The sequence below is a fragment of the Cibotium barometz genome, chromosome 11 (assembly GCF_041138505.1).
Source record: "Cibotium barometz isolate CiBa-2024 chromosome 11, ASM4113850v1, whole genome shotgun sequence".
Classification (NCBI taxonomy): Eukaryota; Viridiplantae; Streptophyta; class Polypodiopsida; order Cyatheales; family Cibotiaceae; genus Cibotium; species Cibotium barometz.
The window spans coordinates 10,337,417-10,348,743 of NC_141056.1; the positions used below are offsets into that span (position 1 = coordinate 10,337,417).

Below are 11,327 nucleotides of genomic sequence, written 5' to 3' on the forward strand. Positions count from 1 at the left end.
CATTGCAAGTTAGCAAGGACTCATATATATATATATATATATATATATATATATATATATATATATATATAAGATTGGGGATTTTAGAATACATGGGCCATCCAATGCACACACAGAAAGATGTCAACTCCCATACCACCATCAAAAGACCACAAGACCAATAATAGAACCTGACAATACTCCTCCACTAGTAGAAACTGACCAATATTTTTCCTCTAACTTCATTCCTCCTTGGTACCCATTTAGACCATTAGTAGAATGTGCCATACTCCTTGGTACCCATTTAGACCACTAGTAAACTACTCCTCCAACTACAGTCCTCCTTTATTCATATAACCTTTGAAGGAGGGTTGAGTATTCCATAGAGTTGATCCCATTCACCTACATCAACAAGTTGATGTTAGCCTTAACCTATAACGCTCATGTCTTTATCCTTGGAGCCCCTAAATGATAATTCATTCCGAGTTTATACTTACCATAGAGACAAGTGATTGTGACCATGGTAAAGACAACATTAACCACATGCCCCACTTTTTAACCCAATAACTAGTTTGACCAAGATACATAACAACCCAAATTATCTTGTACACCATCTTGACATACAGCACATAGCCCGTGATGCTAGGTAGCTCCATACTCCATGCCCTTTTTGACATACACCTAGGACAATTCCCTTCTCCAAACCCTCTTTTAAGAACTTTCAACATGATAGAGAGAGACCCTACCATCACCTTCTATAAGAATGCCATCATCTAAATCGGAAGCCCAAATTGCTAAACGTTTTTAGACCTTTGATTCTAGCAAGTTACAGAGAAGCTCACCCTCCATAGCCTATTCAAATCCATATCCAGAACCATCAATTGCTTGTACACACTAGTAGTCATAGATTTGCCAAGAGGAGAACTACTTGGCCATTTCTAGTAAGTCCCCCAAGAGTCCCAGTGTTGGAACACATGTTCAGGTGGTGCTGCAAGCCTTTAAACACATGTTCAGCTATAAGAATTAAATTTTTTTTTTGCTATAATTGAAAGATAGGGTTATCAAATTTAGAGCATTCAAACATAGCTATCATTTGATAGAACATCCAAATATAGCTACCGTTTGTTTTGAACTCCTCCACCCATTAAGGGGTCAATCCTAGAGGTCTTTTACATGCACAACACACTTATAAAAAAACTCAGCTACCATGACATCAAGTTGAGCCACCAAAGGAGTGTTGAAGATGTGACACCACCATCAAGCTGAGCCAAAGGAGGGTTGAAGCTATAACACCACCATATAGAATATTAAGGAATTCCCAGTTAACCTCAAATATCCTTGCCAATCTAGAAACGGCCAAAGAGTTTTCTAACTTTTGACTATATACACAGTATAAAGACATGTTCTTTCCCTTTATAGGAGCCACTGAGAAAATTTGTCAAAACATGTCAAAATCTTCTAGATCTCATTTCGATTCACCATCATATCCTTAGAAAGATCTTTGAGTTTTAGAGTTCAAGGTTGAACCTTCTCAATGAAAACCCTATCTAATTTAGCCATTCTAGCCATAGTATGAACCTGCATATCCAACCTGCATATCCAACATACCTAGCTCCCTAGATTCTTTGGGTTTACAAATTTTCGGCCATGCTAGAAAAGAACATGCCATTTTCCTCTTGTTCTTCTACAAAAACCCTCTGACCATCGTAAGTGTCCTATTCTAGAAAGCGAGAATTTTCAAATTCCACAAGAGGAGTCAAGAAGTGGAAATATGCCAGCATGATCATGTTGATCACCACCACCTTGGAGTGAAAGGGGTGAAACATTCTCTCCCACTCTCTTGTCTAGGACTCAATCCATAGCATGTTTAGAGCAATGTGAGATATTACTCTGTAGTAACATGTGTTTTCATGGGACATGTGCAACTTAAAAAAGGATGAGAAGAAATCAGGTACCACTAGTGATGTTCTGGCAGATGTGTCCATGGGAGGAGCCAAAGCTAGGAGGTTCTTGTTAAACTATGAGAATAAACAGTTATAGGAGTATGGGAATGTTGGAAAGCTCTATGTGAGCACACAACTAACCAAGCTTGTGATCCAAGGATAACAAAGCTTTGTGTACGAGAGTTTGGATAGAGTTTGATAATTTTATAAAAATCTTATGTAAGAAAATGATTAAAGGTGATTACATAAGTCAGTTTGAACAACAATCAAGACGCTTATGAAAATAATTGTAGCTACATGGGGGAACAAGGACATAACTTTCTACTTAGTAAGATATTTTTATCCATGTAATTTGTACATTGGTTAATTAATTATCTATCGATTATTAATATGTTTGTTTTTCTTCTTCTCTATGAAGAATATTTTGTTTGCACATGACCCACACTTTGTGAAGAACTAAGGGCCTCTTGCTACATAAAATACTATAGGCATGGAAAAATCACACTATGCCGCGTATCAACTATTTTTGTACAAATCGACACGGTGGTGGGAAAACAAAATAAAATCATTACGAGAGCTCTTCAACACATTCTACCAAGGCAAATGCAATGATACAATGTAACTCTTAAAAGACGCATTAGTTTATACGTCACAAAAATATAGTCACTATTTTTAACATCAATATATTATAAACATTCATCGTGCGCAATAAAGTGTATCTTTATGTAGGATGGAGAGTAAAGATGGAGAAATAGTCATGGTGTTGCAAATCTTATAAAATTTTAAAGAAAGTCTTAGCTGTGAAATGAGAAGCCCACACTATGTACCAAGAACTACTTTATATTAAGATAAACGCTATGTAACCAATTTTTTTTTCAATATACAAGTAGCGAAAGTTTTCTTCTTCCTCTGTTCTCTTTCTCACAGAGTTTGCCCTCTTTTTTGCGGTTCTCTTCTTCAAAAAGTTGTTTACCCTCTTTTTCAAGGTTGTTCTCTTCGGATAATTATTTGCCCTCATCTTTGGGATTGTCTTCCTGGAGTAGCTTGCCTCTATATCTCAATAACTTTTGGCGTTGGTAGCCTCCAAGAGCACGGGCTTTCAAATCAGGGTAGGTGAGTAGATATGATCCTCTACATAAGAGAGCATAACAAAGCCTCCTTGGCCTCAAGCCCCAAGTCTCCAAGCCTCCCTTGAGTGTGCCCCATGCCCCTATTATATAGGAGGGCACTCAAGTGTCTCTTGACTCTCCATTTCCCATGTGTGACCCTTGGATGCCTGACCCTAACCTTAACCCTTAAGGTTAGTCCTAACCCATGCTCCACTAGAGCTTGTTTCCATGCTCCCATGCTCACAAGCCTAATGTGGGTTAGCCTCCTAGTATATGCACACATAACGTGCATATAACATACTTCCCCTCTCTCAAAACATTGCACTCTTGCAATGAAAAGAAGGAGAACTGCACTGAACAATATCAACCGACGAGGAGTGACTCACTCAAGGATGGTGCTTCTTCTCTCCAAAAAATAACTATGGAGTAAAAGGAGGTGAAGTTCCTTGAGATACATTGGTCATTCATTAGTAGGGTTCTCTCTAAGATAGGTTTTGGTTTTTTCATATTGGAGGATTCACAATGCATTTCATGTGAGTCACCTAAGAGCTTATAGGGGTCCCAAACCTTGGAACTAGTGAATGACAATCCACCAAAAGTTGAAGAGTTAGAGGAAGTTCTTCAACTAGAGAAGATTGTCTTTCATAATGAAAGAAGGAGATCTCATGATAAGATTACTAGAAAGTAACTTTTCAAGTTCAAGAATTATTTGTCTATGGATGCTAAGCGGTGGATGAGAACTTCTTTATAGTCTCCACAGGTTTTACAGGCATATCAAGAAGCTTTTCAGCTAAAAACAAATGATTAGAAGACAAGGGGATGTCACCGGCCTTTGTATTTTGACATCCAAGGAACCATAAACAAAGGAGAATGCTCAAGGTTTACATTCCACTGCAAGGAATTGATTATTCTAGAACTCGAGGGTTGTTGTCCAAGTTGTATCCAAAAGGAACAACTCTGAGATTGAACCATACTAAATCTTTTGTACAAGAATCATAGGACTAGCCATCTCATGGAGGCACTATTAAAGCAAATCAGTGAATAAAGTACTGTTAATCTACCATAATCAGACACTAACATGGGTAGTTGGACTATAGTAGGGGGACTGGTGTCAAAACAACCAAGGAAATGTTTGTGCATTTCTTTATTCATTTGATTTATGCTTGTGTGAGCATATATGTGTATGTGTGCCAAGGGTTGGGGATGCCCGATTAAACCCAAGGATTAGCATGTGTGCACGTGTTTGTGTCTTCTAACATATAACCGGTGCAAGTTGATTTTGACAGGAAGAGAATCATGTTGGGAGACTCTTGCTTGAGGGCGACTCTAGCGGTGTAGCAAGGGGTGAGAGTATTTGCTAGAGAGATCAAACCCAAGGTCTCTTTATGATGTGAAGGGTGAAAACCGTGAAGGTAAGATGCTCCCCAAAGCCAAGCACAAGAGAAGAGGAGGACATTCTGCATGATCTAGAGAGAGAAGAGCTACCCCAGTACAAGAAAAAATAGAGAAAAGAAAGACCTATCAGTTGAGAACAACTGATAGGTCTAGAGAGAGAAGAGCTACCCTAGTACAAGAAAAAATAGAGAAAAGAAAGACCTATCAGTTGAGGACAACTGTTTAATAAGTTGGGGGGATGTCACTGAAGCATCAAAATATAGGTTTTCTAACATGCAAAATGCAATGCAACACAACACAAAAAATGGGAAAAAAAGAGAAGTTTTGGGGAAAAAAATTGATGTGGCATTGCCATGTGGCAAGTTAGTAGCATAGGGCAAGATTCCATGCTTAGAATGATATCAACTTTTAGAAAGCAAAACATTGAAAGATTTTTAAAAGAACTTTTATTATTAAAAAGATTCTTTTTGGGCTACAACTAAGTTTTAAAGCGCTTTTCACAAGTGCTTTTTGGACAAGAACCATAAATTCAATTATTCTCTCATGGTTGAGACATGTAAAAAGACAAGAGATCTCTCTAGCTCTAAGAACTTGTACTCAAGACTCCTCCAAGGGGTTTTATCGAATATAACTTGAAGGCGGCGGGAGGGGGGGTCCCCAGCCCAAGGCTATTCCAACCCCTAAAGTGGAGTGTCTTCTCTCTTGACTCTTTGTCTCTTGTTTATTTTCATATTCTCGCAAGGTTTTATGCATGAATTTGTTGTTTTCTTGAAGATTAGCTAGGTACCCATGCCATAACCCTTTATGATGGCCTGTTATATCTAGATTTTTATTTGGAATTATGTAAAGATTGATTTACCTTTTTCGAATCTTCAAAAGAGGTATAGAAAGGCAAGTATAATAAGTACAAGCCTATTGAGTGGACTAAGGAGTTAGATGGGTGCTTTAATGAATTGAAACATCAAGAAACTGCTACGCCTAAGTTATAGATTATTTAAACCATTTCTGATTGAAATAGATGTATGCGATTGGAGCTTCATTGTTTGAGGATGGCAACCTAGTTGCCTATGTATGAGAAAGAGCTTTTTGTTGTTATTCATTCTTTGAAAAAGTTGAGACATTATTTGTATGGCTTTACTTTTATGGTATTCATGTGGATAATCTATCTCTAAAACACTTTTGAAATTCTCTAGAGCTAAGGGGAAAAAAGGCTCATTGGCTTAAGCTTATGAAAGAGTTTAATTTTGAGATTCGTTTTATAAAAAAGGATCTACCAATAAAATGATAGATGCTTTAAGTAGAATCGGCTATGTGAATCAACTTTCATTTGTTGAGAGTAAGTTTGAAATATTTGACTCTCTGAAGGGCTTATATCCCCATGATAGATTCTTTGGTAGGATCTAGGATATTATACAGGCTAGGATGACCCCTATTTTTGTTAGTATGAGAGAGTATTCTATTCGGAATGGTTTGATCTTCCAAAAGGGAAAAGTCTATGTACCCGATGTTAATGGTGCGAGGAGTTGCATTATGTTTGAGTGTCATGACACACCTTCTGCTGGGCATCCGGGTGTGGTGAGGACTAAGCATTTAGTAAGAAGATATTTCACTTGGCCAAAGTGGAAGTTTGATGTCAAACAATATGTTTGAAAATGCCAGTAATGCTAAGTCAATAAAGTTGAGCATTTGAGATGTGATGGCTTGTTGTGATGCCATTGGAAATCCCTAAAAAAATGGCAGTATTTCTATGAGTTTTATGGTTGGTTTTACCATGGACTTTGAGGGGGAATAATGCCATTTGGGTGATCCTGATCGACTCATCAAATTAGCTAGGTTCATCTGTACAAATAGAAAATGTTAGTTATATAGCTCGCTTATTTGTTTATTGGAAAGTTGTTTAGCCTTTATGGCTTTCCAGTTGATATTGTCACTGATCAAGATCCAAAGTTCACTAGACATTTTTGGCGTGAAGTATTCAAGAAACTGGATACTAAGTTGAGTATGAGTTCATCTGACCATCTTGAGTTTGATAGCCAGATATAAGGTGTAAATGCGACTATGGAAGATATGCTGCATGTATATGTCTCTTTGAGACAGTTTGATTCAGAAGATTATCTTCCATTAGTAGAGTTTACTTACAATAGTGCTAAGTATTATGCTACTAAGATGAGCCCTTTTTTATGCTCATGTATGTCTTTTAGCCTAGATCCTCGTGGAGGATTGACTTAGAGAACATCCAAGTTGGTGATGTGGTTGATTTCTTTCTTAAAACAATAGCAAGACATGCTGCAGTCTGCAAGACAAAGCATAAAGAGTATCTGTATCCTAGCAATACACACCTTATTTGACGCCTTCCCAAAATCTAGATTAGGAGGAATAGAGATCGCTATAAAGCCCTAGAAAAATCCCCACCAATAGATGGCCATAACCAAGGAGGAGGATTAACCATTTCAACGCAGACAAGGCATGCATATAGAAGCCCCTTGTTAACATGAAACAAAGGATCCCATGGAAGCACATGAACAGATATTTACCTAAAGAAAAGAGTAGCAAGCAACTTGGGGACCCATGAGGAATCAAGTAGAAACATTGTGAAGAAGCCCTTACCCGTATAGAATCACCTTACATTGCAACATGCCCTTCTCCAGCCAAGTCAGAAGACCATGTCTTATGGTAAACTTTCGGTGTAAAACAACGTCCACAGGAAGAAAAAAGAACCACTTGATGGTCAATGAAGCCTTGGGATAGCAATGTTGGAAGGTCATGGCTTGGCCATCTACATACCACATGCATAATACCAAGGATAATGAGATCATGCTTAAATAATAGAAGACTAGGGCCATTATCATCCCTCCACCAATTTTCGTGGGTTGGAAGGGAATAGAGTCGTGGAGTTTAAGCGTGTAGTGGCATGAACACTACTGGGATGGGTGACCTCTCGGGAAGTGGCTCCCAATTTCTTACATGGTATCAAAGTCAAGGATGGCATGTTGGGATGTTAGTAGAGCTAGTTGACTTACCGATTCCTCTCGGTGGAGTTGAATGAAGGCCACATGTGTGTATGGCTAAGAAGGATGCATTGTGATGGTATGCTTGGAGTAATCACTAGCAGTGGGGGCGTATGCTGGAATAGCTGGGTGACATCTCTGTGAGAGATGCAAACCTCTGAGCCAAGTGTCATTACAGCCTTTGGGTACCCTACATATCCTAGCCATCGAGGGAGGGTGTTGGAAGGACATAGCATGGTCGTCTCCATGCATGCCACATGCATAATCATCCCTCCTCCACCAATTTTCGTGGCTTGGAAAGAAATAGAGTGGTGGAGGTTAAGCGCGTAGTGGCGTGAACACTATTGGGATGGGAAACCTCCAAGGAAGTGGCCCCCAATTTCCTACAACACAACATGAAAACTCCGGATGTAGCTTTCAGTTCTTGGTCATAACCACAAGCTATTGGTGAAACCCAAAGACCAACCTCTCATTTGTAATTTGAATGTGCTCCGCTGCTTCAACATGTTTTCCCAAGAGGACCTTGCCTTCTTGGACATCCCCAAACTCTTCATCCTCCTCCTTAGCCCTTTTCATGTACTATTCCTCATTTTCCTACTCCTCCATAACTTCTTGGCCCTCCCCAAACTCCTCCTCATCCTCCTCCATAGCCCTTTTCATGTAATCTTCATTTTTCCCACTCCTCCTACCATAACTTCCTGTCCCCTTCTTTGTCCTAGATCTCTCCTCGGGATCCCTCGTGTCCCACCCCAACCCCAACTCTTGCTTATGCAAGAATGCCATGCATCCACCATGCTCAGGGGGTTCAACTCAAAAAATGTTAGTGTACCACGTGAGTTCTACAGGAGGGGTTTTTTAATTAGATACATTGAGAAAAATTAACACAATTACATTAACAGGAGGGGTTTTTTAATTCAATTTTAGAAAAAAATCATTTAGTTCATAAGTAAAGAGGGGTTGTTTTATTGAGGGGGGGGGGGGGATTTTAGTTAAGGGTTTTTAAAATACCTCTTGAACGCACGTGATACCTAGGGTTTTCTAGTAGTGCCCCCCGAGCCACCATGCCCTCTTCTTTCTTCTTGCATGATAGTGTCATCCATGCACACTTTTAGAGTTCCTTTTTTCTAAGCTTGCCTGACAACTTTAATTTTTTTTTAAATTGATAGGTAATATATGCTAAATCACTTCAAATTTTACACAAAGGGTCATAGTTTATTAACTAAGGGTTTTATGACTAATGCATGTAATTTGGGTGAATGATTTTGCAAGGTTAACCATTGTGAGTTCTTTAAAAATCTTCTTTTAAGGGCTCACATATTATAAGGGTTGTGTGATATATCAATGGCATGCAATGTTAGTGAGTGAGACCCACACATACCTTTGTAGAGCTCTCAGAGCAGCCTAGCTTGTGGAGGATGTGAGTCTATGTAAAGCCTTCAAAGGTTTTTATATGAAGTAAAAGGGGTTGTTGGCAAGATCACCCCCCAAGCCCATTGCTCTATATAGAGGACCCTTGAGCCTAATGATAGACCTATATAGGAAGAGTACATTTTGTAAACCATATCAAACTATATCACCAAAACTATGTCTGACACCTCATATGATATCTCATGGGAATATTCTTGATTGGACTTGATGAATTATAAGCAATCCAATCACTTATATAGTCTTAAAGTCATTAATAAAGCAACGACTAATAGAAGTAGTACTTTACCCTTTAAGCCCAATATTTTCAAGCCTAACCTCATTCATAAAGCTAATTGTGTTCTTTAGAAACAATAGAATGAGTAAGTTCACAAGACAAGGAGTAAAGTGAAAGAGCCATAAAAATATTGCCCAATCCTTACACCCATGTACTCTTGTGTGAAGGGATAATTAGGGTGAATAAATGACAAGGCATGCAACTCGTGTATGTTGGGTGGCTATGTAAATAGCTACGTTTAGTCAAGATGGTGCTATGCAATTACTATGAGGCAATTACTATGAGGGCAAGTGCAAACTCGGTTGATATGATACATCCACAAACCAAAAATATTAGTCAGAAGCAATCTATGGTATAACCACACGCTGGTAGTTCTGTATACTTATGTGCAAGTGATATGATATATTTTTTCTCTCCAAAATCTCATATTATGTTCATCATCATCAAAACATTCTTTTCGCATTATGTGTCTATAAATCAATCCATTTACCTTGTGAGGTTTTTCCCACCTAGATTTGAAACATATGCAATGAAATTCAATGTCCTCTTTATTTAAAGGGATAGGTGATGAAATAGTATATTTATAACTCCAACATAACATGTTAATCTAGTTGTTTTTTCAGTGGTCATCACAGATAGGAACCTTCAAGGACTACTTTTCCTTATATGGTTGGAAATTTACTCAAAAAAACACTAACCCTACCATGTTTCAAAGCTAAGGTCATGAGCTTTTTTGATTAACCATCTCCCACAAATTGTTGGTTGTAGTTGCTTGACTACAAAAAGGAACTTAAAGAGATGCAACAAATGACACGTCAAGAATTTGTGGCATCTCTCAGAAGGTCAGGATTATTTAGGTCTACACATCATGTGCACATCATCTGATGCATTAAAGACTTGCTAATTGACAGTAGATCCATTTCTGTTGTAGATCTGTATTCTCTTATTGTGTTTGCGTTGCTTTTCAGGAATAGTAGTGGATTCTCAAGAGGTGCCTCAAAGTACAGGGGAGTCACAAGGTAGTTTTCATTTCTTAGACTATATTTGGAAGGTTTTATTTAATATACTAGTAGTCATTTTACTATTAAATGTACATATGCATAAGTTAGTACCAAATTTCATAATATTGAGTGATTTTAATTGTGAGGGAAATTCATGTTTTTTTTAAATGACTTAGAGTATTATAAATTGTGAACTATAACCGTTTCATATGAGATTTCTTTGTTCACTTTAACAACCAATTTAAAAAAACAACATATTTTTTATATAACAAGAGATTAAAATGAGGTGTTGGTTGTTCACTTTAACAACCACAAAAGACGAATGCTTGAAAAAATCATATTTTTCAACCAATCAAAAATAAGGACAGCGCTTCAATCAACATAATTTTCAACCAATCAAAAATAAAAGGACAACACTTAAATCAACATATTTTTCAACCAAAAATCAGAATAAAGACAAACAATATTGATTAAATCTATCTGGTTTTTGTTTCCTAGGCATCACCAGAACGGTCGATGGCAAGCTCGGATTGGGAGAGTCGCTGGAAACAAGGACTTATACCTTGGCACATTTAGTGAGTTATTACTCTCTAAATCCTCTGCTGCAATTCTCAATATGTGCCCACAGGATTATGCATGGCTTTTGGTGCAGGGATTAAGCAGCTAATTATTATGATTACATGTGATGGAAGCTTACATGTGATGCAAGGCACGCAAGAAGAGGCAGCTCAAGCATACGACATTGCTGCGATCAAGTATCGTGGCGTGAATGCAGTCACCAATTTTGATATGAGCCGCTAGGCCCGGATTTTCTCCAGCGGCGCCGCCCCCCCACCCACATCAGCCTCCAAACACGTCAAAGATGACACACAACTATACAAAGTGAAGCCGCCGCCGCCGCCGCCTTCGCCTCCGCCGCCACCCTACACCCTACCCATACCCCACACGATGTTCCACATTGGCCACTTATTAGTGGTGCCTACCCTCCACAAGAAACCAAGCAATTAATGTTTAGTACTACACCAGGTCACCACCCCCATGATCACCCTCTAATGCAAGCTAGCACAACCTCGCATTCGCATAGCTTGCTCGGCTCACAAGATAACCCCATATATAGATTTGGAGATTCATGGTGGCTCTGAAAGTGATCATCACTCGGAGCTTTCGTCGCTCGTCGCGCGAACCAAGGG

General features: G+C 38.7%; 1 protein-coding gene across 1 annotated transcript in view; it reads left to right on the forward strand.

Moving 5' to 3' along the window:
* The window catches only part of LOC147633738 (AP2-like ethylene-responsive transcription factor AIL1), an 11,388-nt gene extending 450 nt beyond the window's left edge, over window positions 1-10,938 (forward strand). Inside the window, exons 3-6 of the mRNA XM_086805580.1 lie at window positions 9,905-9,978; window positions 10,105-10,155; window positions 10,636-10,712; window positions 10,847-10,938. Coding sequence (XP_086661706.1) covers window positions 9,905-9,978; window positions 10,105-10,155; window positions 10,636-10,712; window positions 10,847-10,938 — 294 coding nt within the window. The remainder of the gene's footprint in view (window positions 1-9,904; window positions 9,979-10,104; window positions 10,156-10,635; window positions 10,713-10,846) is intronic.
* Window positions 10,939-11,327: the final 389 nt, after the last annotated feature.